Below are 26,563 nucleotides of genomic sequence, written 5' to 3'. Positions count from 1 at the left end.
GTGGGCAGCAGCCTGCTCATCAATAAAGTGGCTGTTCACCACTCAGCCTGCCGCGTCTTTCTTCATCAGACAGCAGGAACAAAGAGAGCACCGGGATGGGGCGGAGGGTGCTCCGGTCTCCAGTGGCCCGGCTCCACAGCTGCAATCCAGCTGTGTGTTTCCACGCAAGTCCAAAACAAACGGACTCCAGCGCGTGTGAGCGATGACAGGAACAGAGAACTAGTCGAGGACCATCAGAGACACAACCAACGGCAGGTGCGAGGAGGACAGCGAAGAAGAAGACGAGTTCTGGTCCACACTCTCCTGATGCAGATCTACTCTAGAGAGTCCCACCGGGATCACTGAGTCAGAGAAACCCTGTGTCTGGGATCTTGTTCTTGAGTCCTCAAGACTGAGGAGCATCTGTCCAGCTGAGTAGCTGAGTGTGAGAGGCAGTATGGTCCACTGCTATCTGCCCCGTGAAGGTGGGCTTCAGCTGATTTATTGGAGCAACACCTGAGGAACGTAGGAGTGAAGAAGAAAGAGCGAGGTCCTGGCTGTGGCAGAGAAGGTAGGACATGTCACGGGGATCCTAGTTGTAGAGGGTGGCAGGGTGATGTTCCTGCCGCTGCTCCACCGTCCTGAGATGCTGATCCCGGCTGATGACCCTACAGCTACCCCACTGACACCATCAGAGGAGTGTCAGGATTTTGCAACTTGTTGAGAGAAAAATGCTTGGATGATGTTTCCAGTTGTAGCAAACAACTTGTTTCCCTCATGACGTGTTCCAAAGCTCCAAAAATGAGCAACTTTAAACGGCTAAATGTGAAGAGTCTGTAAGGCTTACTTGGGTCTGAGTTTGTTAGTGGGGCCAGTGGAACCCATGTCTTTCCAGTGAACAAAGTCCATCCACGTTAAAGGAGAGGGGAGAAGCAGTAGGGTCGTCTGAACACGCACATGAAGGTGACATGGCAACCGTGCCAGCTCATGTTCGCCCACGTCCCTGAACGGCTGCTACCAACACCCGAGCTGCGCTCACACCCAGCGCCGGTGGCTTCCTCAGACGCCATCTTTCATCACGTCCCTGCTGCAGTAGATGTTTTGAAATCCAATTTTCTGTGGGACGGCTTATGCCGGCAGAATTATGTGCAACTCATTAGACCAAAAAAACAACTTCCCATCAGTCATTAAGGTTTGGGGAGGCCGCTCGGTGAAAAGGTCTGAGAGAAACAAGAAGTCAGAGTTGTCATAGCAACAGAGGCTGAGCGACGATATGGAGCTCAGACCAGTGGCTCATTATTTTAGCCAGTTGAGGACACACGTCTTGTGACGGAACACGAGGTGAGGAAGAAAATGATAAAAAGCAACTCGGGGAGAAACGCCTCAACAGGAATGTTTGAAAACATCTGAATATGGATTATCATCACGAGAATCATTGTTCGACCGGGAGGTTTCTGGAGAGAGGGAAGTCAAAAATATAAAGGAGAAATATAGTCATGATGCTTTCAGAAGGAAATTAATTTATCTTGTTTTGATCAGATGAAAGAAAGGTTCTTCAGGAAGAAGGGATGTGCTCTATTTCACAAATAAATAAGGAAGAAATAATATAAATAAATGTGGAAATCTAAAGATAACTATTTTAAAATGGTAATTGATATTTCCACTTTGATGTTTTCTTAGTTTTCGCTCCTTCATTTCTGAATTACAGAGGTCTTTTCACGGTGTATTTTGAAAAGTTCCTGGGTTCACATCTTTGGAGGGTATTTTCAAATGAGCTCCATCTAATGTCAGCACTGTGATTGATGAAGTTTCTGCGCGCCACTTCACACCGCTGAGATCGATGCCGTCCGCACGGTTTACTTGACCCAGCGAGCAGAAGAAGAAGAAGCAGCAGCAGGAAGTTGACCTGGACGGTCGATAGCAGCGCGCTGGAGCAGACGGTTCAGGTCAGCGACCATCCTCGGGGTCATGACAAGCACACCCACGTAGGCATCTTCATTTCTGTGTCAGGAAAGTTTGTAGGGGAAGTCTGGCCCTCTTTACAGAGAGTGCTGCCCCCACGACCGTTCCATGGCTCAGCAGAAGAAAATGGACGGGTGGTGAAAGGCTTGAAAATGAGCTGCAAACTGGTCATTACTGGTCTTCTAAGGTGTCACCTGTAGGAGGCGTGGTTCTACAAGGACACGTGAGTTCCTCATTAAGAGGAAGCTGCGACAGATGTCTGGGACGGCATCTGTCTGCACAGCGTCCCACTCTGATGAAGAGTGCAGAACCACTGGCGCACCATTGCAGCATCATGGTCCCCACATTACTGAGGAGACAGTGTTGCTGACGCGAGGTCGCACAAACCGTCAGGTAAAATGGCATATTAGCATAATTCCTGGGCTTCCTGCCGCCGAGGAACAGACATGTAGCATGTCATGTTGGGTAAATCCTGCCGGGAGACCTTTAGGTTCACCTTTACGTTCCTCTATTTGAAGCAGCAGTAAAGGACAGTGAGAGGATCTAAATGTCAGTTACCATGGCGACCATGAAACCTTCCTGCTCTAAACACCATTTTAATTGAGATAGAGAAGAAAAGATGCTTCACTTGTCATGATTTAGTAAAAGTTGTCTTACGTGTTTTGAGGTTGGGTCGCTGAGGCACCACCGGAGCGCAGACGTCCGGACTCGACGGGTCAGGCCCTGGGCCTCCTCCCAGTCACCCCACATCAGAGAGGCCTTCAAGATGAAGGGCACGGCGCTACAGAACGAGGACCAGAACGCGACTCATTCTATGGTGCTGATGTCCTGCAGCATTAATCCACGTGGACGTGGTTCTTCAGCGTCCACAGAGGGCGACACTGAGGAGTCGCAGCAGACTTGTCTGGTCTCAGCCTAGTTTCAGATCTTGACAATCTGGGATTTGTTCCGCCACATTCAGACGGAGGAAGCTGTGGGTCACGGTTGTTGAGTGACGGAACCCTTTGTAGAAGAGTCCAGGACGCAGGACAGATCCCTGCAGGACCCCGGTGATGAGCACTGGTCTGACCTCCTGCTGCCAGGCCTCTCTGCACCACCACCTGGGTCAGGGTGCCCTCATGTGTAAGGAGGCCTGTCTTCCTGCTGTTCCACCTGAAGCAGAGACAAACAAGGAGCTAGCAAACCCCTTGTTAGCTTAGCGCACTGAGTCCACTGCAGCATGCTGGAGACAGGAAACTCATTTCTGTAGTGGGAGCCAAAAAGAAAAAGCATTAAAGGTGTGAAGGGAAGTTGGAAACAGCCGCGCTCCCTCAGGAGTCAAAATAAAAAACCCCTTCACACATCGCAGCAGCTTCCAAAGACCTTCTCCGTGGTGCCAAGTTGCTTTTCGGGGAGGGTTTGAAGCGCACTTGAAAGAGGAGCAGCGTCAGAGGAGGAAACCTCCAAACACTTTGAACTCGACAACATTCACGGCAAAACAAACCGAGCGTGAGGAGAGTATCCCGAAAAGCTTTCAGAGGAAGACGCCGGCCAGATGTGTGGCCCAGAGGACTCACCAGCGCATCTGTCAGAGACTGACCTGCACCAGACTGCGCCTCCTGTTGACGGTTCTGATGCCTGGAAACACAGCTGCAGGGAAGCAAGTCACTCTCAGTCATGAGGCTTATGATCAGAAGTGAGCATCATCAGTCAGGAGGTGGAGAAGGAGCTGAGCCAGAAGAAACAGCTCTCCACGGACTGGTGGGTTTCTCCTCTCACCTGGGTCACCAGCTCTGGAGTTTCTCTGTCTAGACTGTCCGAGAGAAAGAAGCTCAGACATCCAGGAGAGACTAGCAGGAGAACCTCAGCTCCTCCACACCCATACACCTTGAGAGCTGAAGTCTGGGGCGCTTCACTCCAGCAGCTGCCCCCTCGACTTACCACTAAATGCAACTTCATTAATGGATTTTTCAAGATGGGTCACACTATATTCTTACAAGTGAAGTGCCTATTCACGTGTGTCACCAGCATATGACCCAGTTATTTTTCATTATCAAGTACTGATCAACATCTAGGCCTGACTGTTTATTACCCTGGAATAGTCAGCAAAGAGCATAATTACTGATTAGTAACCCTAGAAAACCAAGCACTTTTATTTTTTGTGGTTGAGCTCCCCAGTCTAAAGCGACACCCGAAACTGTTACTCAGAACAGAGGAACAACTGGACAAAGGGAGAGACGTGTGCAAAAAGTATCATGAGGAAAACAGATCAAGAGATGTTTTTAAAAAATAAATAAAAAGCTTGAATAAATGTAGCACTTCAAAAAAGCTTCAACAGCATGAGTAGATACCAACATTAGCTCCTAAAAATAACAAAATAAAAGACCAAAAGTTAAGAGGGAACCAATGCAGTTTGTGACTTTGACACCCCACATGTATTTATCTATATTATTTGTGTCAAATATATCCAGAGCGCAACAAGCTCAACCCACCATCAGGAGGCAGTAATGTGGAGGATCTCTGTCCAGACTCACAGCGTTGGATAAATCAGAAAACTTTCAACATGCAACTTCACATTTGACACAACAGACTCGTGAAAGTCCGCTGCATGTTGTGTTGATGAAGCCAGGATTTCCGGCCTGTGCTCGTCTTTTAACGGGAGCTGGTCAGGTGACCGCAAGTGAGAATGAATGAACGGTTCGTAAATCCAAAACACCAACAGATCTGCCCCAAAACCGAATCACGTGTTCCTCATCAGCCTTTTTGGACTTGTGTTGCTCACACACAAGTTAGTGACCTTATCAAAGATGAAAGCCGAGACGCTGCGTAAGAAGCCATGTTTTTAATGAACGAAACACGGACGAGAAACGTGAACAGAAAGTTGACTTTGACTTATTTGTAGCTGCTGTTTTCATGACGGAAGTGCGAACAGATTTCGGAGCCATTTCTAATCCTGCGTCGCCACCAGAGCAGCTAAATCTGTCTCCAGCTGGGCAACGGTCAACCTCTGTGTGAGCGTGTGATACCTCTCCACATCCAACAGGGGGCTCAAGCAGGCCCGACTCCTCAGCGCCTCCTGCTGCCAGGCCTCTCTGCACCTCCGGAGCCCCTCCTCCGACCCAGGGTCAGGGTCCCCCTGGTCTGCAGGAGGCTTGTCTCCCTGCTGTTGAGGTTGCAGCAGAGACAGAAACTCCAGGACTGTCAGCAGCTCGTCCTGCAGCGCAGCGGGAAGTTTGGCAGCAGACTGCTGGACTCTTGATCTGTTGAGGAGCCGCACGGAGCAGGCGTCCGGAAGGAAGGGCAGGAAGGAGTGGAGGAACTGGAGCATCTGCAAGTGGCTGGAAGGAAACAAAGTTATGACAATTCACTTCACAGAGTAGAAGTTCTTGAGTTCAGCAGCATCACTGGACTCCTGCAGCGCAGGCTCGTTGTCATGGTGACGGGTTTACCTGCCGTGGACGGTGAGCTCCCCCGTGAAAGGAGTTGGTTGCTGCCACTGCAGCAGCACGGCAGCTGGAGCTTCTGAAGACTTGATCAGATACTCGGGGTTGACTTCTGATCTCCTACAAGCCAAGCGCTTCTCCATCCAGCCGTCCACATCCCCGAGACTGTGCCCGGGGGAGTCTACACGGAAGATCCAGTGGTCCAGGACGGACAGCAGACTCAGAAGATCCTCTAGAGCACCATCTGGGGTCAGATCACGTCAAACGTAAACATCCACGACCAGCATGGATTTGGGCTCACTCTAACCGGTTCTGTCGTCCGGGAGTCGCATGGTGGAACTTTGCCTGACGTCCAGAAGAATCAGGCCACATGGAAGGACGACTGGCGTCGGGTTGTTCGGGAGGGCGGCAGCCTTGGGTCCCTGGACGTAATGGAGCATGACGCGGCACTTGACGGAGTCAGAGGTGAGCAGAGGTGCGACGCTGGTGACAGCAGTCACAGCCACTCTGTCGCTGCGGAGATCCTCCACTGCGTCCGAGGCCTGCCGCTTGCTTCTCTTGGCCGGCGGCTGGCAGGCGGGGGCTGGTGGCGGGGGGGCGTCGGGGGGGAGCCTGAACACTTGGGTGTGGATGACAGCAGGTGCAAAACTGGCTTCTGTCGCCGTCACGACGGATAAAGTCACCGCAGCCAGCGGCCTGGAAGAAACACGCACCTCAGCTTCCGAGGGTCCAGCAGCAACTTCAGCATGGGAACATCACTCGCTCCACTCATAGGCTGCACCAAGTTAAACCCGGGTGACCGTCGACAGAAGGTCAGCGTAGGAATTTGATGTTAAGTTCAGTGATAAACAGGCTGAAGCGGACTCAGACGCGAATAAAGACACGTGGAGACGTGGCCACCTGGTCGCGGCAGGTAGGCAAATGTTAGTTCTGTTTTCTATGTTGGAGGTTGCGTTTGAAATCTGCCTCGGACGTGTAGTGAGATGTCAAGTCAGGGAGAGAGGAGGGATGAGAAGATGAGGGAGAGGTAGATCAGAAGTGTCAGAGGGGAAGATACTGAGGTTGTCACTGGGGGAAGATCAAAGTGAGGGAGGACAGATGGTTGGTGGAGATGAGAGACAGAGTTGGACCAAGGTGGTTGGAGGTGAACCAGAGAGTGCAGGCACTGGGGAGACGACGGCCTCCTGGTTTCAAGACTTGGGAGTCAGACCAAGAAGAGTCAGAGACTGAGGTTGCTACAGGGAGAAAGGAGCAGCTCAGAAATGAGTCCATCAGAGGGATGTGGAGAAGTTTGGAGACAAAGTGAGGGAGGAGAGATGGTTGGTGGAGAGGAGAGAGAGAGGATGTTGGAGATGAAGGACCACAGTGAGGTTCATGATGAAGGTGCGACTAGAGGGCGATGAGGTGGAGGGAAATCTTCTGTATGAGAGTGATGAGTGTGAGATGCAGCGCCTCCAACTCCAGCAGGCTCACACTCAAACAGCATCAGAAGAGAGCTCACGTGTCAGCAGAGAGTATCACTCCCACCACCAATCGGTCCTGGTGGACCCGATGCCAGAGCTTGTCAACGCGGGGTTTCGCCGCCTCCCCTGGCACGTCTTCCGTCACCTCCAGCGACGACTCATCCATCGACTCATCATCACTGTCCCACAGTGGAACCAGACCTTCCTGGACAGAAGATGGCTGACTGTGATCAGCTGTGACAAGCGTGTGTGTTTGTGTGTGTGTGTGTGTGAGACAGTGGTGACGGCGGCGGCTGCCTGGGAAAGTGAATGGCTGCACACCCAAAAAAGAAGTGGGTGAATGAGGAGAATAAAAACAGTGTTCAGTGACTGGCGTGAAGGTTGTGTAGGGATGGAGGAGAGCAGCCATGGCTCTTCAGGTCAGCGAGACGTGAAGCTGCTGAGTAACCCAGAGTTCTCAACAGAGCTTTCGGGGCCCCATGCTCCAGCTGTTTTGGGCAACACAATGTGTAGTCAGCAGTCTCTCCCTGCCTTTGAAGGTAGACCGTTAAGGTGGACTCCCAAACCTCTGTAGGAGACACCAACGCTGGGGAAAAACCCTGAGAAAGAGGGATGGGTGGTGGAATTCAGTGGACACCTTCTTCACAAGTGAGCTGACTTCTTCTTCTACAGGAAGGTGCCCAGATGAGTGGCTCGGGAATTCCAGTCAGTCCACCTTTGACTCAATCTCCAGAGGTTCTCTGGAGGGACGAGCAGAGGAGGGGAGAGAGAGAGAGAGACTATATTTCCTCCAGCTTGCTGTGCTTCTTCCCGTCCGACAGGAAGTCATCCATCAGCAGAGTGACTCTGTTTCTGTTGAAATTCTAATGAAGATGGATCCTGTTCCCCAGCAAAGCTTCTCACTCTTTTGCAACCAAGTCGACTCATAACTTTCTTCTTCAGTGGAGCTTGTTATAGGCTTCGATTTGAGCCTGGTTTGTTCAGATCCAAGTTCCCTCGCTGTGAACCTGCTGTCGTCCTATTTACGTTGACAACAAGCCTTTGTTCATAGCAACCATGCTCCCACAGAAGGCACAGCAAGCAGACGATGGCAGTCACACATGCCAGCGGGAACATGAGTGAGGTGTCAGGCAGCAGTCAGGAGGAGCACGCACCTCGCCAGACGAGCTCTTGTTACTCCTCTGTCAGGTCTGGTCCACAGTTTAAATGATCAGCTCCTCAGAGCTCAGACAGAACCGAGGTTGATTCCTCTCATCAGTGAGCAACACTAAACACAAGGCTCTTCATTTCCCCGGACGACAAGACGCTCATAAACATTAGAGAAATCCACAAAAGCACGACAGAGTTCAGAACCTTCATCTGAGTTAATTATAGCGACGGCACCCTGAATAAACGGCGAGGATCAGAAGGTTTGTGATGTTTTTCATCTCGTTTTCCGGAAGCCTGTAGCGGCATTTCAAACGCCGCCTGTCACAGCTTCACTGAGCTGCCATTTCAATGTGACAACTTATCAGCCTGAGTGACAATTGCCGGAGCAAATCTCACCAACTCGGGGTGAAGCGGCTGGATTTGTTTGGAACTGCGTTTCTTTGCTGAAGCCATTGAGGAGCAGGGAAGCTGAGTACCTGTTGGTGTGGCGTCAGAGTGGGCTCCCTCTGAGCGGCAGCATCCACCAGGGCTCGCACCGACTGCTGCAGCACACGCTCCTTCACTCTCACATCCCTCTGAAGCTCCTCCAGCCGGGTCACTCCGCTCTGAATGACAGGTCACATTCTGACGGTGAGATCTGGGACCAAGCCAGGGCCACTTCACTCACCTTCCACTGCTGTTTCGTCTTGTCTTTGGATCAGCTCATTTTGATTCCTCGACACTTCTCAACAGCAGGGAAGTGTATCATTTTTATTTCAGATTCAAATACTGGCATTCAATTTCTATATAAATATTTCTCCTCACAGAATTTCCTTCGTAATATTTCGTTTTTTTCTCAGACAGGCATGAATGATGCATTTTCTCTTCCTCATTTTCCACTCACTAAAGATCACCACCTGGAATCGCTCCGTATTTTACATTTACAACCATGAAGATTGTCAAACTCCAAATCATGTTTTTATCCGTCAGAGGCCTCACACATGAGGACAAGTCTGCCATTGATCCATATATCTGTGGTGCGGCCCTTAATCTCAACGCAGCACCGGTTGATAACATCACAACAAGCGGGGAAAAAAACTCACAACAGGGAAGTGCACAATTGTGTTTTTTAAACACATCATAGCAACTAAATGACAAGAACACGTGAAGGATGGATTTAGGGTCGCGCACCGTGGTCCTGAAAAGTGTTATATATATATATATATATATACATATATATATATATAAATCTAGGCCTTTTTAAGATAAAATAAGAAGACGGTGCATCTGAGCGTGGTTCGCCTGAGCCCTGCAAGGCTTCCCTCACACGTGTTTTCACAGCTTTCACTGGCTGTCGACACGACTGACCTGCAGTCTGGACTCCAGAGCTCGAAGTGTGAGACAATAGTTCTCAGCAGTCGGGAGAGGAGGCTTGCCTTCTTCCTGGTCCGGACCCTGCTGATGGAAGACGGCACCTTAGCAGGCGGGAAGGAGCGGACAGCAGGACACGAGTGCAGGTTCACTTACAGAGAAGGAAAGGCCACAGAGGTCAGTGATGAGGAAACTGTCCAGCGAGCTTCCCTCTGAACTGCCATCTTTAAAAAGCAGAAGCAGCTGCTCCGTTCCGCACCTGAGGAAGTCGTCGACGTGAACTGAGGCGACACCCGACCACTGGGCAGCCACCTGAGAAGGAAAACATTTCATCATCTCATGGAAAACTATCCTTGAGGAGGAGAATTTGAGAATTCATTCCACAATTATTATAGATGATGAAGAGCTCTGAACCTGGAAGGTTTCCTTCCACAGGGCGCAAACATTGCCATGATGGAATGACACCACGATGAGGAGGCCGTTTCTTCCCGTGTGCACCTCGGCGAGACCTTCCGGCTGCTCAAAGGGAAGCCTGCACGTGTCTTGGACCACGCCACTTTCCAAATAAACAAGCTGCTGGTTGGAAGTTGCTACGACGGCAGTGGAGCGCAGCACACCACCGTCACCACGGTCCGCTGACAGAACCAGGAGACACGTGGTGAGACTCAGGTACGGCTGAGGCAGGATCTGAGTTCCATCAAAGGTCTGTCCATCCTTCAGAAAAGAGCCGACCAAGGGAGCAGTGGGGAAGTCATCCGGCTGGTCCTGCTGGCCCAGTATAAATATTTGCCCTCTCTGGACGGGCAGTAGTCCGACGGTGATGTTCGATAGGGGCGCAGGTGCCTGGCACACCTCTCCTGCTTGAACATGAAACACACGTCCATCACGAGCCCAGACGACAGTCGGCCCCTGGAGCACACGCACGTTTCTGTCTATCTGATACGGCAGAGTGAAGCCCAAACTAGCTCGCAGGTGGTTTGACGTGTTTGCTAGGAGGAGACAGTAGCGGAAACCGTCTCCTTTCTTTCGCTTACTCTCCAACAAAACACAAGCCGAACTGCACCTGCTCGCCTCGTCGAACGCGCGCTGACACCTGAGGACCTCGCCGCCGGCTGCTTCTCTGACTCCCTCCGCGGCTGGAGACTCCACAAACGCCCTCGAGTCCGCGTCAAACCAAAACGTGCGACACGAAACCTGATGTTTTCTAGCCGCCCGCCGGCAGGTGACGCGAGCGACGCGCCCGTCTATAGCCACGAAGTGAGGCTGAAGCAGCTGGGAAGCCGTGGCGTCCATAACCCGGCGCGAACACGCTGTTTACACGGCCGCTTTTCAAAACTTCCGCTCTGAACCGCCTCAGCGCGCCGGCGTGACGTCAGCGCCGCGCTGCATTGTGGGAGTCGGACATGTCAACAAGCGATTTCAAGCTAAAGTGATTAGCTTCCAAACCTCGCCTGCCCGGCGTTGCCACTCTGAACAGCGCCTCTCACTCCCCCTGAGTCCGTCTCCTCATATTTCCTGTCGTTAGCACTCACAACCGAGAGGCGTGGTCAGGTCGTGAGCCAAAATGGCAGGACGTCAAGTCCGCACACTGCCGTGATTCATCGTAGCTGCGCGTAGCTCAACGAGGAACTGGCAGTTGGAGAAGAAGGAAACCCGGCGACGCTCGAGCATGGCTGAACTCGAGCTGCACAACGGAGAGCTGGTAATGTCAGGCTAGCGCGCGGGCGCCTCGCCGTGTCCTCCTCTTCTCATGTGTGCGACTTTCATGGCAGGACATGGGGAGGAAGATCGAGGAGACGAGGCGGAGGTTCCAGGCTGACTTTCTCCAAGGTAACAGCAGATCTGCTGCGGGGACTTTGGTGATATCGATCTAAAGCAAACTGATCTGATCAAAGCTGGCACTCGGCGCAAGGTTATTACCACAAATCGGAGCGGATTTCACGCGCTATAAACGAGATCGAAATGTAGCGCAGGAGCTCCTGGGGAGCAGTGGGAAGGAATCAAAGTGTCTTTGTTCCCCAGACTCGGCAGACAAGTACGACCCCAGGGACGTGGAGAGACTGGAGCAGGATGACAGTCTGGTGGAGGGCTACCTGACCTGGAGGCTCTATGTTGTCGACGACGCCCTGAAAATGATCGATGAGAGTTTTCAGTGGAGGAAGGAGTTTGCCGTTAACGGTGAGAGTTCATGCTGACGAGGTGAAAAAAGGAAAGTTTCATTTCACTCCGGGAAAGTGGGTCAGCGGTTTGAACCTGAGCGCCTGAGTGGGACACAGCCTCTGACACACTTTGTCAGATGTGGTGAGGAGTGGAACTGCTTTGCCGAGCTCTTTAAGCTGCAGAGGAATAGTTCCGTTCATTGTGCACACACCAGCTTGTAATGAATGGAGAACAGCCCCCACTGTGCCTGTCCTACAGTACGTCTGTGTGCATTTATTCAGTTGGTCTGGCAGTTGCGTTTGGGGTAAACGTCCCGATGATTGGTGGCCCTGGGCTCTCTGTCAGAAGTCAAACAGACTGGCTTGTTTGTTAGTTTTCAACTGAAACAGCCTCAGTGCCTTCACTGTAAATATTGCTGAAACAGTTCTGCTGACAGGAATATGAACTGGTCTGTGCAGATATTATGTCATGGCTGACGGGAAATGTTGTTATCTAGCGCGCCACTCTTTTAAAAGATACAACCCCCCTTGTTCTGCACTTAATCTAAACAAACCTAAACAAAGGAAAGTCTGTTCACTGTTTTTTTCTTCCTTCGTTCTGTTCCTAGATCTCTCCGAGAGCACCGTTCCTAAATGGATGTTTGAGACCGGCGCCGTCTACCTCCATGGCTATGACAAGGAAGGGAACAAGCTTTGTATGTACATGGTTGAACGACGCTTTGGCCTCCCAGAACAGCTTCCAGAGAAGAGTTTTATCAGTCCTCATCTTTAATCCGCCCTGATCAGAGATGGGCCAGTTCTGCTAACGTTTAGATTTAGACACCCGGAGAGGGCTGCTCTCCCACGCTCTCATTAATAGCCTCTCTTTGATGAGTCACCAGTGATCTCAGCACTTTCACGGCGTGTCCTTTCTGTAGCAGTCTTAAACGTGAGCTGAGAGTAATGTAATTTTTTGTGTGATTAGCTCGATTTCTTTTTCACTTTTGTCATGTTTCTGTCATGTTTTGTATAACACCACAGTTTACACGTGTCGCTCACTCTCGTTCGTTGTGTGTAGTCTGGTTCAAAGTGAAGCTGCATGTGAAGGACCCCAAGACCATCATGGACAAGAAGAAGTACGTGGCCTTCTGGCTGGAGCGCTACGCCAAGAAAGAGCCGGGGATGCCGCTGACCGTCGTGTTCGACATGGCCGAGTCTGGCATTGGCAATATCGTGAGTCTTTCATTGAACTGTTTGTTTTGTAAACCACTGAGGAGCCATCCACCTGCCTTGTGGCTCAGGGGTCGCGGTGGCCCTCCTGGGACTTGATTCTATTCCTCTACTTTAGAGATTACTGTCGCCGCCGAGTCCTATTGGTCCGTCCAAGTAGACAGTCTAATCCGCCCACTCGGCCTGTGTGGTGAGGCTGTCTACCTGCAGCGACCAGTCGGTTCAATTCGAACCATATAATTCCTGAAAACAGACAGCCGTGTGACACATATGTGCGAGAAATTGATGGCTACGCTCAAAGCAGGCTTATTGACCGGAGCAGGAAGTCGGCGTGATCTCATTATGGGCTGCTCGTGAGTCTCCTGCATGACAGTCAGGCTTCCAGGGAATTAGCCAGCAAAGATGAATCTCTAGCTCTGAAGGTGATGCTGTTCAGTTCACAAGCGTCTTGGTCACCAGTGAACTCAAATCATGTCCCGGTGAAGCATCTTCTAATGCCACTTGTGTTACCTGAAACTGTTGGTTTTCTGTGCAACTGAGTGTCAAACCTCCTTGCGACTAAATTTTCATTTCATATTGCAGGACATGGATTTTGTGAAGTACATTATCAATTGCTTCAAAGTCTACTATCCAAAGTTTCTTTGTAAGTAGCGTGTTAATATTCCGCTCGTGTCTGAGCTGATGACTGGTTTCTCACATGGACAGTTTCTCCTTTTGTCCAGCCAAAATGATCATCGTGGACATGCCCTGGATCATGAACGGTAACACAAAGCCTCCTCTGTTTGAACATTGTGCGCTAATCTCATTATGACCTTTCAATAAAACGCTCCCGTCCCACTTTAGCGGCGTGGAGAATCGTCAAGTCGTGGTTGGGTCCGGAGGCCATCAGCAAGCTCAAGTTCGCCTCCAGAGCTGAGATCCAGAACTTCATCGGCCTGGAGTACCTGCCGCCGCACATGGGTGGGACGGTGGGTCCTGACATGTTTTTTAACTTCTGAGACGACACGGAGGCTGTGGCTTGCTGGCACATGGGTGACCACTGTTTTCGGTCAGGAGTCTCGGTAGCGATCAGAGACTGGTTCCAGGGGAAAATATGGCTGTTTTTGAAGCACTTGTGCGACTGCGGCGCCCCCTAAACGCCCTCCTGCTGTGTGAAGTGACACACTCGCACGCAAAGATAGCACCTTTGCGGGAGGAGTGTGAAAAGCTCCACCAAAATGCTGCTGATCATGTCACAGAGGAAGCTGTGCGGAGGGTCACAAGACAGTTAGAATATTTGAGGCAAATGGGACGTGGTGAGATGAAACCTTGACGGTTCCTGATGCAACAGTGACTCAGTTGTACGTCACTCGAGAGTTGAAAAATGCAATCGTGTGCAGCATTGTACCTCGCCCCCGTCGGTTTCCTCTCTCCACCTGTCTGTCTGTGTTCAGCGCTCCTCTTTAGCAAACCGCTCGACACCAAATGTGAAGCTCACCGTGACATCCATGTACTTCCCCCTCCAGCCAGTCAAGACGGTTCATATTTATCTCCTGCATTTATTTTGGATGTGTGTCTTAAGAGGCTCTCGTCTGCTGGAGGTTTTCACCCTGAACTGTTTCAAACGTAATGTGGCTGTTGAGCTAAGATAATTTTTCTTTTAAGGCTCTATAATTACTCCATGTATAACACAATTTTGATACTAAATTGAGGTTTCCGTCCTATAATTGATGGTGTTTTTTTACCTGAGAACAAACTGCTTCCCCTCAAGAACAAGTGGCAGGTGCCTGCGACAGGGTGAGAGCTGTTGGTGACATGAATGTGTTCAGCCAGGCCAGGGAAGGGTCAAAGAGGAAGCTCCTCACAGACCCACGATGGAAGTCATGTGACCACAGTTCTCTGTTTATGTGTGTGAGAGGCGCCTGCTGTCAAAAGTCAACTAAAGTGGAACACAGTAGCAGCAGCTCCCTTGTCACATTGCTGCTGTGACAGAGTCTTCTCCCATGATCCCAGGACCCCTTCAAGTACAGCTACCCTCCGCTCCCGGATGACGACTTCCAGACGCCTCTCTGTGAGAACGGGCCCATCGTCAGCGAGGACGACACGGAGAGCAAAGAGGGCGAAATGGAGGGCAGAGACACCCTGGAGTCCAGCTACAGCTCGGAGACCGCCGTGAAGGCCAAAAAGGTACAGTCCGTCTCCCCCCGCCCACTAACACCGCTCCCCCCTTTCCTCCTCTGTTTGTGATCCAACAATCATTTGGCCAGTGTTGACTTCCGTCTGCTTGAGACGCAGAGATGGACCTCAGTGAAAAGATGGGCAGGTGAGAGGATGAGGTCGTGGGTGAGGGTGAGGCCTGCAGGTGATCTCAGACGTGGATACTGGGGGTCGTGAAGTCCTGTATCCTGTCCTGACTGTCAACACGGCACAGGGCTGCTGTGTTGTGTTGAACTCATAACAGCTCACACAAGTGTCCTTTTGTTTATGGAACAACCTCAATAGCGCTAATGGAAACCGCTGTCATTCAAGCCTTTATTCAAGCCTTTATTGACGCTCCAGATAACTGTGACTCCTGCATGGTTTGTTCAAACACCATGTGACAACGTCCAAGTGTCCGTGCTTCTGGTCCCACTGCACTCCTGCGGGAGGCTTCCCAATGACGCGTGCACATGACAACAGAGAACATGTGTCGCTGAGAGAGCGGAGGAGAGCGACGCCCATTGTTTACTGAGTGGGAAAATGAGTCTGAGAGCCACTGCATTTTCATCAGAAGCCAAGTTTCTCATTCACTTTCATTGTTGTTACAGTCAGAAACTCACTGAATATTGAAGGTTTGCTGGAGAAAAGGCACATTTCAGCCAGTGCAATGACAGTCACAGAGAGGTTAAGAAACTTGGTTTTGAGTAGTTGGGGACTGATGTACTTATGGTGATAGAAGCCGTGGCCAAAGTTGATGATCCAAGTGTCTTCGGCTTGAAGACATTAGTGAGGTATTCTGGTTTCGGTCCAGTCATCTCACTTCTTTCAGAAAAGCTCTAAACTCTCGGGTTTTTGGCCGTCAGAGATGAGAGTGAAACCCGCCTCAGGTTGCTGGTGTCTGCCGGGTGAGGCTGCTATTCATGGTCCACTCCCACTGGTCGCACGGCGGAGCTTACATCACCACCGGAGGCCACGTTCAAAGCTGTGCCCCCTCTCACCTTGGCTGTAATCTAGTTAGCGTCGCGTCCAGCGACACCCGCCCGGCGGCTTGCACCAGTGTTCAGAAGACTCTGTCTGTGAACCGGCACCGTGGCAGGTGTTTAGTGCGACAGCGCTCGTGTCATGGATCTGTGACGCGACAGAGCTGCGATCACGTTAGTCTCTGCCGACAGATCTACTCTCAGACCCGCGCTTCAGATCTAACTTGGCTAATCTGCCATGCTGATGTGTGTGAAGGATGAGCTCCAATGATGGGGATCTTCAGGGCTGTCTCCTAGACTCCTAGAGAAAGATGTCCATCCAGATTCAGGCTTTAGAATGAAACTGCTTTGAGGTTTGTTTGGTAAGATGATCGGTCCCTGCATGAGGTGGAACCTCCCCACCGTCAGAGTGTTTGAGGCGCTCATGTTGACTTGGTTCCGTCGCTGGCTGGCTCCGGGGCAGGAGGCTCGCCACACCTGTGGGTCCGGATCTAGTTCACAGCAGCGAGAGGGAGTCGGGTTCTAGTGTCGAGTTAGGTAGTCGGCGTTGACAGAAAAGCTGTCACATGATCAGGCTGCGGCACTTGCCTGACAACTTTCTCTTGGCAAGCTTGAGCTCACGTGCTCTGGTCCTTTACGTGGCTTCACCATCACAATGGTCGTGACAGACTGTGTTGTTGCAGTGGGTGAGGACGGGGTTTAGTGGCGCCCGGCGCCTCCAACGTTGAGAGTGACGGTTGAGCTTCAGCGCTTGTGATCACCTTCCTTGAACATGTTTTGAGAGCAGCTCAGAGGAAGCTGCCTGCTCTCTCCAAAGCTTCCCTAACCAGTCTGTCTGCCCGCCCAGCCCGTCTCTCCGCCCCCTCACCCGCATGGCTTCTTCTGGACTGCCGCTAACGTGATGGCTCGGAGAAGCTAACTGCCTCTCTCTCTGTTTTGAAACAAGGGCTGGCGGTGGTAAGGCAGTGGGGGGCCCCACACACACGGAGGCCCAGGCAGGTGCACTCAGGAGAGTTCACCTCCCTCTCGGTCCGCGGACGCCACCGCGTCCTTCCGCCTGTCCTGGACGCCACGTTTTAATCCCAGTCCTTTAATCGAGTCCTGTGCTGTAACCGCTGCTGCTGTGCAGACGCTAACCTCTTGATACACGACGCGCCAGCCGTTTCAAACTCCACTCAGGTCGCTACTGTTACCGACAGTAAGGTTTTAATGCAACGAATCATTTCAATTCCTCACGCGGAAGTTGATGGACGAGTGCCTCCAACACGCGCTGTAGCCGCGTGACACTCCGGCCCTAACAGCACTCTCCAATGTTGGTGTTTTCTCTTGCTGCATTTCAGGTCTTACACACTGTGTAAACTTCATTTTGATTTTCCATTGAGTGTTTTACACGCATTTTAATGACGAACTCGTGGTCCAAGTCCAGAAGGCTGCGCCTCCAACTACAGTCAAGCTGTAATCTTTATTTCATCTTTTTTAATTTCTGCATGTTTGGATTTTTACTTTGATTGTGCACTTTATCATGAAGAATAAACACTTTGACTGCAGCCCATGTTTCTCTCCATGTCTTCATTGCCTCCACGGCGAGCCGCACACTGGACTCCCCTTCACCTCGCTCCGGTGTTCTGCCTGTCATCTGAGCATCACTTCCCCAATTCGTCCCGCCGCAGTTAGTGCGTACCACTTTTTCCGTCTCTCATCTGCTCTGCGTCTCGGAGGCCTGATCTGAGGCTGAAATCTAGGCCTCCGTTTGTACAAGTCAGCCTTCTAAATCGCCCAAGCATGTAGTTGTTCCCTCTCTGAGTCCTGACTGGACGGCAGGAACCAGGTCCGCTCTTCCTGTCTGTCACTAACCAGGCCGCTTCTGTTGCTGCAGGTGAATTTCATGGAGGAGAGCACGAGGACGGAGGACGCAGAGAAGGCGGAGGTGTGCGTCCGGTTCAGGGGAGCCAGGAAGCCCAACACCACCTTCAAGGGTCAGCTGCTGGAGGTCAGGTAGGAGCTCACCTCCGCCGTGCTGAAGCTGTCAAGTTCAGTCAGGGTGGAATGTGACGTTTCACATCAGCCCAAGTACATTTTTAGATCCACGGGAAAGATTTTACATGTGGCTCCATTCATCGCAGGACTAAATAAGGCATATATTTCTGTATTTTATTACTTAAGTGTGACATTCTCAGTCGGCAAACTCCAGGTGCACCACACGGTACAGTGTGATGTCATCACCACAACATCCCTGGTGAGGCAGCCCAACGTTGCGCTCGCCCCCCAGCGGCAGCGTCACACCGCCGCCCTCTTTCACCACCTTCCCGAGCGCTTCACTGAGGCGAGGCCCGGTCGACAGAGACGCGTGTAGCTGTTGGTGGACACAGTGCTGGACGTGACTTACGGTTGCCAGGGGTCGATTGATCACGGAGTGTGGAGGTGTTAACCGTTAACTGCTAAGGAATCAGTGACAGAGCGCTCAATAATCCACTTCAGTGAGGAGTGAAGGAACATGCTCTGTGAGGAGCTGCACTTCTCCTGACAGCGTTGGAGCCTCTCCAGCAGGTGTTTAATGCAGAGAATGGCTGCGACAGGACTCCAATCCTGGCGTCTTCAATTGCACATGCTGTTGACCCTAAAATAAGCTGCGGCGGCGGTGAGGAAGCATGAAGGCGTCTGTTCTGGGGCAGGCTGCGATGTGGGAGTAGTGACAGCCCCGAGCTGTGACTTCTGCTGATAAACCCGTCTGAATGAGTCCTCCTGACTCCAGGCTGGGGCCCGTCCAAGGAGAGTTGGGGCGGGGAGGGGCTTTGATCATCTGGGAGCTGAAGGTTTGACAAAACAAGGCAGGGTATTTCAGGAGGAACCAGTGTCCCGGTGGACTGAAGAACGTAGCTGCTGCAGCGTTTTAACGGCTCTGGGAAGGTCCTCACATGTGCTGTTGACCCTTGAACCCGAGTCACAACTAATCGTTCCCCGCTCTGATGAGGATCAGCTCCTCGAAGTTCGAGGCAGAAGAGGCTGTGAAATCCCATCCAAGCAGGAGATGAGACCCCACAATGGAGGACTGTGGTGAGGAAAGAGCTGAGCCAGGAGACAAAGCTCTCGGGGGGGGGTTCTCCTCCCGCCTGCAGCTTCTCTGTCATCCAGGAGAGACTCAGAGGAGCACCTCCAGGTGGAGATGTGAGGAGGACCCTCAGGCCAAAGTGCTGTGGGAGGTCTGGGCTCCTTCACCTCAGCTACTGCCCCCTCGACCTGAAACGTGGTTGAAACCAAAGTCTGGGTTGAATCACTCACGCACAACACAACGTCCAGCTGCAACACTCTGATGCTGCTGAAGTGAGTTGTGTTTATTCAGCATGAGAGAAATCCTCCTCAGGCTGAAAGTCACCACAGTGTCATCTGTCCAGCACCACTGTGGAATACACCTCATCCAGTCGTGACTTTGTCTCTGCCTCCTCCAGCCCTGCAGAGGAGCTCAGCTTCGGGCCTGGAGACACCGAGAGGAAAAGCCTCATTATCCTCAGCAACGTTGCCAAAAGTCCCCTGGCATTCAAGGTCAGTGTGAGGCTCATAAGGATGTCGACTCCGTCTCGCATTGTTGCTTCTTTGAGTCTTTCTTTTCCAGCTTTATCACTAAATCACAGTGTTTGCCAGTTTGATCTGAAAGTCGACGCTGGTCGTCCTCCGTGTGTGTGAGGTCATGGAAGGTCATCTGTTGTTCTGGTGTGCAGGTGAGGACCACGGCTCCAGAGAAGTACCGGGTGAAGCCCAGCAGCAGCTGCTGTGAGCCGGGAGCCTTGGTGGAGATCGTGGTGTCCTTACATGGAGGTAGTGCAGCGCCTGGGCCTGATGCTTGAGCTGAGCTCACACTCCGGTGCTCACTGTCTGACGCTGGCAGGCTCTCAGGCGTCTCCTCAGGACCGCTTCCTGGTCATGGCGGCCGAGATGGACAACGTGGGGCAGGAGCTGGCGCAGTTCTGGAAGGAGGTTCCCAGAAACAAGATCATGGAGCACAGGTGGGTTCGCGGCCACGCCGCCCTCTTCCCGGCCGTCTCGGCTCATCGGCTCGTGTCTGTCCGCAGGCTGCGCTGTCACGTTCTGGAGAGCACCAAGCCGCCAGCCGGCCCGCTGGGGGGCGAGCTCGAGGATGCCGGACACGGCAGGCAGCAGGAGTTGCACGCAGCGGTGAGTGAGTCTGAGGGTCGGGGCTCGGATGTTTGAGCCGCGGGAACAGAGAGTGACGTCAGAGCTGCTCAGTGGTTCTGAGGGCCGGAACATGCTGCGGTTCCTGGAGAGGAAGTCTGTTGTGTGGGTGTGCTGGTGACGACGGATACGCTAATGTGGTGCGGCGCCTCCTACAGGGAGGTGTCAGAATGAGTTCCAAAAAGACGCTCCAGAGTGGAGCTGAGTCGCAGAGGGAGCGAAACAAAGCCACCGCTGATCCAGACCGGAGGCTGTTGACTGTTGCTGCTCTGTGGTCTGACTGCTGTCCGTGTCCCTGCTCAGCTCCTGCGCCTGACGGCCAGCGCCGCCAGGGTGGAGCAGAGGCTCGGCACCTGTCTGTGGCTCCAGACTCTGCTGCTGGGGATGGTGGCTCTTCTCGCCGCCTTCAATCTATGGTGCTTCCACAAAATGGCCTGACCTCCGACCCGCCTGCCGCCAGCCTGGACACTGTGGGGGGGAGGGGTGCAGGACCGCCTGCCCGGGGCTCAGGAGACTCCAGCTCTCCAGCACTTAGGAACCAAGAGGACTGTTTGTTTTTTACCACCGAGGCTCGTGATCATTGTATTTTACAGACTGTAATAGAGGAGAATAAATGTGTATTTATTGTAAAGATGGCATGTAGAAAATATCTGATATTTTTGTGATCTCAATTCGATTTTTATATAATTATATAAGCCTGTAAATAATAAACTTTTTTTCCAAAAGTGCAATGGCCTGGACTCATTCACACACGGCGCCAGTCTTCTCCAGGTGAGGCCCACGTGGACAAGGGTGTCCGTCTGCACCTGTCCTGAGGTGCTCCAACGCTTGCTTCACTTCAGAGTCTGCAGGTGCAGGGAGCAGCTTGGGAGAGACACCAGCGGCGGAGCGTGGCTCAGGACGTCCTGACTGTCTGCTGAGCTCTCAGAGGACATGAAGCTCTAGATCCGTAACATGCTCTCCAGCCTGATCTTAGACAAGAGGTCCTGAACCTTTCTGATCTTAGGGCCCCGCTTTTCCAGAACAAATGGCTCCGGGGTCCTTTCAGAGCGCAACATTCCCGCAGTAAGTGACACTCTTTAATCTCCTCTTCACCAACATGAGGATACAACACACTTCAGTCCCATTGGTCCAGTCTCTGACTTCTGGAGCTTTTGTTGTCGTTGGATTTGACAACAGGTTTTATAGAACTGGACATGCAGTTGCGGCTGACGCTCCTCAGGTCTGGAAGAGAAGATAGAGTTGGAGCTCTGTGGGGAGGCGCAGCTCATGGATCACGCCCAGCCTGGTCCTTCCCAGCGTCCTCCTGATGCGCAGCCGGCACAGCTGCATCAGAGTGGGCCCTGCTGGGACGGGGGCCGGACAGAAGAGGCCGTTAGCCGGGGACGTGGCTCCGGCGTCGGGCTCAAGTACCTCCAGCGTGTGTCAGCAGCTGCTCCGCCGCGCTGCCCGCCGGCGCCAGGTCCACGGGCCGCTTGCCCTCCCGGTTCCTGAGGCGGGGGTCGGCCCCGTGGCTCAGCAGGAGAGACAGCATCTCCTGGTGGGACAGACGGGCGGCGATGTGGAGCGGCGAGTCACCTGAGGCCGCCGAGTTCACGCAGGCGCCTGAGGAGGAGTCGGGTCCAGTTAGACCAACAGTGCTAGTCATCTGCTCTCCATACGTCAGGTCACCACACGCTCGGGCCGAAAAGAGAAGTTAAGAGTGAAAAGAAATGAGCTTTGAAACTCTGACGTGAAATAAATCATGAAAAATGAACCGAAATGTCAGTGTGGTTGGCGACGAGGACAGTCACCCAGCTGCAGCAGCTTCTCCGCGGCGCTCAGATGCTGATGGGAGCAGGCCACCTGCAGGGGGCTCCCTGAGGGAGGGACGCGCTGATCCACGTCGGCGCCGTGCCGGACCAGGGCCTCCATGCAGCCGGGCTGACCTGGCAGAGGGTCGGCCACCGGTGAGGTTGGGCTTGCTGGATCAGCGGCTGACCTCTGACCTCTGGCGGCGGCCACGTGCATGGCAGAGCTGGCCGGGCTGGATCCGCCGGGCGCGGCGCCGTGCCGCAGCAGCAGCGCGGCGCAGCTGGCTCGTCCTCCACCGCAGGCGTGTGACAGCGCCGTGTGTCCGTCCACCGAGGTCAGGTTCACCTGAGGAGACACCCGACCAGCCCGGTTTTCACTTCGGTTCCAGATGAGCTCAGTTTTGAGTAGTTTTGGCCATTACATTAGGACCACTGTCCTGATATGGATCCTAACGCTGTCGTGTGTGGAGAGCTGGGTCCTGTGTTCTGCTGTGTGGGCCAAAGGTGCCAGTCTGACTGGCTCCTCGTGCACCTTTCCTGTCTGCATCCCATCCATCTGTCTTGTGTCAGACCACGCCACTGAGCTTCACCGACCTGGCTCTCACCAGACTTGATCATGCTGCTGACTGGACCAGTGAGTCTCAACCACAAGGAACAATGATAAAGGAAGCGATGGCGCCCCCTACAGGAAACACTGTTCACCTGTTGGAGCAGTTTTGAAAATGAATGACGTTCATTTACACTTCACTTGTATCTTCTTTGGAGTTTAAATAAAATATATTGTTTTTGTTTCATGATATTTAAACATGGTTTCATCATATTTATTTTATTCAGAATTGTATTGAGTTTTTTCCAATTTTCTCAACAGTTTGCATCAAGTGTATTTTTTCTTTATTTTTTTCATGAGTAAATGTGATGACCATGACTTGCAGCTGCTTCTGCTGCTGGTTGGACTTTTCCATGACAAATATCTTTGTGATGATCAGAAGGTTTGGTTTGTTTACGTGCGAGTAGATTCAATATGATATAAGAGTTATGAATCAGTTCTATGACTTGACTGGGCCCACGTCCATTAGTTCGGAGTAAGGTGGGCCTCCAGATCAGACAGGTTCAGAGCCCTTAGACTAGAGTTCCTGAAGTCCCCCCCGCCCCACCCCCCGACCTCAAGGCAGGTCCAGGCGCGACACCTTCTCACGCGTGTCGTCTCTTTAAAGTCTCGCTTGACTTCTGGATCCAAACACAAGCGGCTGAGCTCCAGTTTTCAGCCCGTCACCTCCGACTTAGTGACGTACCAACCTGGAGACCCCTCACGCCCCCCGGCCTCACACCCCCCGTCTCACCAGGACCAGTGAGCAACAACAAAGTATGAACGTCAGCACGAGGAGGAAACATCAAAGAGGTTCTTCCCTACATCTCTTGGTTCATGACGGAGAAAAAGAGGAAAGTCTCACTGACGTTTGCGGCGTTTTCCAGCAGGACTTTGACACAGGCGGCGTGTCCCTGCAGGCAGGCGGCGTGGAGGGGGGTGAGCTGCTCCCGGGTGCTGAGGTTGACGCAGGCTCCCTGTCAGGAGGGCAGAGGTCAGCGCCGGTGAGCGGCCGTGCAGCGGCGGAGGCCTGTCCCACCTGGGCCACCAGGCTCCGCAGAGCCAGGACCCGCCCGTTGAAGGCGGCGTCGTGGACGGGGGACCAGTCCGACTCCGGCTCTGGGGCCAAACACAGGGTGAGGCTGAGCGTGAGGTGAGGCGAGGCTGCTACTCACCGCTCATCAGAGCGTTGGAGAAGAAGCGCGGCGCCTGCTCGTCCTCGCACGCAGACATGTCCCGCTCTTCAGCAGCTCTTTCAGGAACTTCTGCCAAACATTTGCTTCTCATTAGTTCCTCCTGAGCGGCCCTGACATCACTTCCTGTCAGACAAAGCATTTGCCCTGCAGGAAGGAGCTGGTGGCTGCTGGTTGGTGCAGAGACACACAGAGAGAGAGAGAGAGAGAGAGAGAGAGAGAGAGGAGCCTGTGGAGCAGGTCGGGCCAGCGCGTGTAACGTGACACTGGGCGGCGCGGGGGCGGGGCCACCTCACAAGCTTTGTCAGATGTGAGGAGCATTTCCTCTGGACTGGCTGCTGTGAGTCACAGCAGAGGAGCCTGAACAAGTTCCATCCATTTTGATGTTGCGCTCTGTTTGTCTTCCAAATAACCTCAGGGTGGAACGCTCAGGAGACATGTGAGGAGAGGGGACACTCAGTTTGGTGCCTTCATCTTGTGTCGAAACCCTCGATGGCTGGAGGAGTGAAAGCTTCTGGCTCAGCTCTTCCTCCACCTGCACAGATCAAGATGGCGCCTGGCCGGACCCAGGTGCCGCACCTCCCTGGCAGGCCTGGTGTTTTCACAGCGTGAGAGAAGGTTCTGGTTAGATGAGGCAGATCCGGGAGAAAGAAGGGTCCAGGTGGAGCACGGCCTCTGACCGAGGGTCGGGAAGGTCAGGCGCCGCCCCGATAACTGGTGCACCTCTGGGGAAATGAGAGAGAAAAGAGAGTGGACCTGCTCCTTCTCAGTCCTCTCCTCACCTTTACAACTGACCTCCTGGTCTGTTTTGGTGACTCTGAGTCAGAGGTCTGACTCTTGTTTTTCATCTGGAGCTGTGAAGGACTTGGCGTCTCTGGGAGGAGGAGCCTGTTCTCTCAGGGATGGCGACAGTGTCCTGGCCAGATTGTGGTGCTGGTCGAGTTTCCTGGCTGCAGCGGGCGACCAGCAGAGGACGGCAGAAGTGAGGCAGCCTGTGGCATGAGGGCAGGTGCCGGCAGGGCAGCAGGCTCATGCCACTGCAGGGCGGCGGCACTGGGCTTAACATTCCACTGTAGGAGCCTCATGAATGGCCACTTGTGTCTCTGAGGGACCGAACCCTTGAGGCTTGGTTTTTCGACCTGAGAAAATCTGATTTGCAGCCCAAAACCTGCCTGTGAAGTGCTGCCAGCAGCAGCTGCCAGGACCTGGACCAGGACTCGCTGGAGGAGGAGCCGCCTCCAGCAAGAAGCTGATTACTGCGCTGCTCTCGGAGGATGGCGCTCGGGGTTCGGCCAAAATGTTCGGTCCGTATCAGTCTGTGGGGCAGGAAGTGAGCCTTCGCTGACGGAAACACAGGAATGGGCTGTCTGGCGCCGGGGTCTGCTCCCCGCGGCTCTGTGGTGCGGCGCCGCGGGTCAGATGGCTTCAGCCGTATATGTATACATACATATATATAGACATATATGTCTATATATATATGTATGTATGTATATATATATATATATATATACATACATATATATATATAAAACCACATAAAGTGGTTTTCGAACCTCAGGGACTTTGAACAAATTGGAGATCGAGATTTTTTTTGCTTCGGATTTTGTACGAAAATCCAGAACTGGAACGCCCCTGAAATAAGGCGGAAAAACCATCATGAGTGCGGACCGATCAGCTGACCCACGACTCGCTCTGTTGTTGTGTATAACGCAGCCTCTGTATGCAGACGTGTCCCGTCAGCTACATTTACTGACTGTTTTTTCTTCATATTGAGGTGTAAAACCTTTCCTGTCTCCGCACTGGACCGTGGTAGAGTGTCACAGGGGAGGTGCTGGAGCGCTCACTCCAGGGTTTGATGTCCTGTTGTGGGCTGGAGCTGGGACAGGGATGAGGCCAGTCTGGGACAGAGCGTGAATGGGTTTATGACTTTGTCACAGCCAAACTGCACAGAAGCGCACATTCAGAGCTGGACACGCACCGGGCACCTCTTCACTTCTGGAGAGACCTCACTCACTCGGCAACCCCTCCCACATGCAGCGGCCACACACATAGAGGAACAGCCACCTGCAGCAGACGCTCCACATTCACTCCTACAAAAGACTAGTTTAAGGCTTGGAACGCATTAGTTCTTTTTCCATTCATTGTCATGGGAAACATTGATTCAGATTTTGAACAAATGTCTTCTTGAACGTCCGTCTGGAGCGGATTGTGGTCGGGAACCCAGGTACCACTGTATGTATATATCTATATATATATCAAATTCAAAAGCGGTGATAAGCCATTCCAGTCATTGTCACCAGAGCCGACAATGACAGATGGCTCCCAGTGGTCCAGGTGACGCTCAGAGCGTTGGAGTGTTTGCTCAGACACGTGAAACATCAGAGGGAACATTGCTTCTGCACCTCAGCTGATTGGAGTCAAAGCCATCTGACCTGATACCAAGCCCAGACCAAGCTGAGTCCATGTGACACCTTTCTCTCTGAGTCACTTTTCTGAATGGATCCAGGACTGAAACGTTGTCAGTGGAACTAACATCTCGTCCATGATTCAGTTTGGCCTCTGAGCCCTCATTGGTCTGAGGTGAGGAGGTCTCCACCTCGACGTGACATGAGCTTCTTCACTCCACTCAGCTTCTCTTCATGAGAGCAACACAACCTCCAACCCGAGCTTGTTGCACCAGTCTTCAGGTGGAACGCGGCGGAGCACGGGGACTCTGGAGACTCACTGATGGACGTGGACCAGCAGCAGCAGCAGGTGACGCTGCCCAGCGAGGACCGGCTCCTGGCTCCAGCTTCTGTGCCGGGTGTGAGAGAAGGATCCACCACGGAGGTTCCTGATGTTTGCTGAGCTCCTCCCTCCCAGCTGAGGGCGGCACTGAGCACCAGCTGGTCACTTTACAACAGTTTTCACGCTAAAAGCGCTTGATGCTTCTGGTCACGGTGGTGACCTTTA

At 52.7% G+C, this 26,563-nt stretch overlaps 3 protein-coding genes across 5 annotated transcripts; 1 reads left to right on the top strand and 2 right to left on the bottom strand.

Moving 5' to 3' along the window:
- Positions 1-3,367: 3,367 nt before the first annotated feature.
- Positions 3,368-11,136, bottom strand: fancb (FA complementation group B). 2 transcript variants are annotated; one of them, XM_053877928.1, is made up of 8 exons: positions 9,740-11,136; positions 9,482-9,637; positions 9,323-9,412; positions 8,452-8,580; positions 6,865-7,031; positions 5,671-6,059; positions 5,370-5,607; positions 3,368-5,258 (listed from the first exon to the last, which is right to left on the bottom strand). In XM_053877928.1, exons 1-8 carry the CDS (start codon positions 10,616-10,618, stop codon positions 4,868-4,870), a joined length of 2,439 nt encoding a protein of 812 aa, XP_053733903.1. In that variant the 5' UTR covers positions 10,619-11,136; the 3' UTR covers positions 3,368-4,867. The 2 variants fall into 2 exon arrangements, with proteins under 2 accessions (XP_053733903.1, XP_053733904.1); XM_053877929.1 differs by having other exon boundaries at positions 9,323-9,409; positions 9,740-11,135.
- mospd2 (motile sperm domain containing 2) lies at positions 10,722-20,928 on the top strand. The gene is made up of 15 exons (XM_053877933.1): positions 10,722-11,027; positions 11,098-11,155; positions 11,348-11,503; positions 12,093-12,179; positions 12,542-12,696; positions 13,276-13,336; positions 13,416-13,454; positions 13,537-13,661; positions 14,686-14,859; positions 17,728-17,846; positions 19,298-19,391; positions 19,568-19,664; positions 19,735-19,852; positions 19,919-20,021; positions 20,343-20,928. Exons 1-15 carry the CDS (start codon positions 10,995-10,997, stop codon positions 20,475-20,477), a joined length of 1,554 nt encoding a protein of 517 aa, XP_053733908.1. The 5' UTR covers positions 10,722-10,994; the 3' UTR covers positions 20,478-20,928.
- LOC128766370 (ankyrin repeat and SOCS box protein 9-like) lies at positions 20,593-23,765 on the bottom strand. Of its 2 annotated transcripts, XM_053877943.1 has the most exons (7): positions 23,594-23,765; positions 23,458-23,537; positions 23,288-23,395; positions 22,028-22,178; positions 21,833-21,967; positions 21,453-21,644; positions 20,593-21,382 (listed from the first exon to the last, which is right to left on the bottom strand). In XM_053877943.1, the coding sequence occupies exons 1-7, from the start codon at positions 23,751-23,753 to the stop codon at positions 21,258-21,260; spliced, it is 951 nt and encodes a 316-aa protein (XP_053733918.1). In that variant the 5' UTR covers positions 23,754-23,765; the 3' UTR covers positions 20,593-21,257. The 2 variants fall into 2 exon arrangements, with proteins under 2 accessions (XP_053733918.1, XP_053733917.1); XM_053877942.1 differs by having other exon boundaries at positions 21,833-22,178.
- Between the last annotated feature and the right edge of the window lie 2,798 nt (positions 23,766-26,563).

Source organism: Synchiropus splendidus, chromosome 10 (assembly GCF_027744825.2).
Source record: "Synchiropus splendidus isolate RoL2022-P1 chromosome 10, RoL_Sspl_1.0, whole genome shotgun sequence".
NCBI classification, from domain to species: domain Eukaryota; kingdom Metazoa; phylum Chordata; class Actinopteri; order Syngnathiformes; family Callionymidae; genus Synchiropus; species Synchiropus splendidus.
The sequence above is the reverse complement of the archived record's forward strand: the minus strand, read 5'-3'. Positions and strand labels throughout refer to the sequence as shown.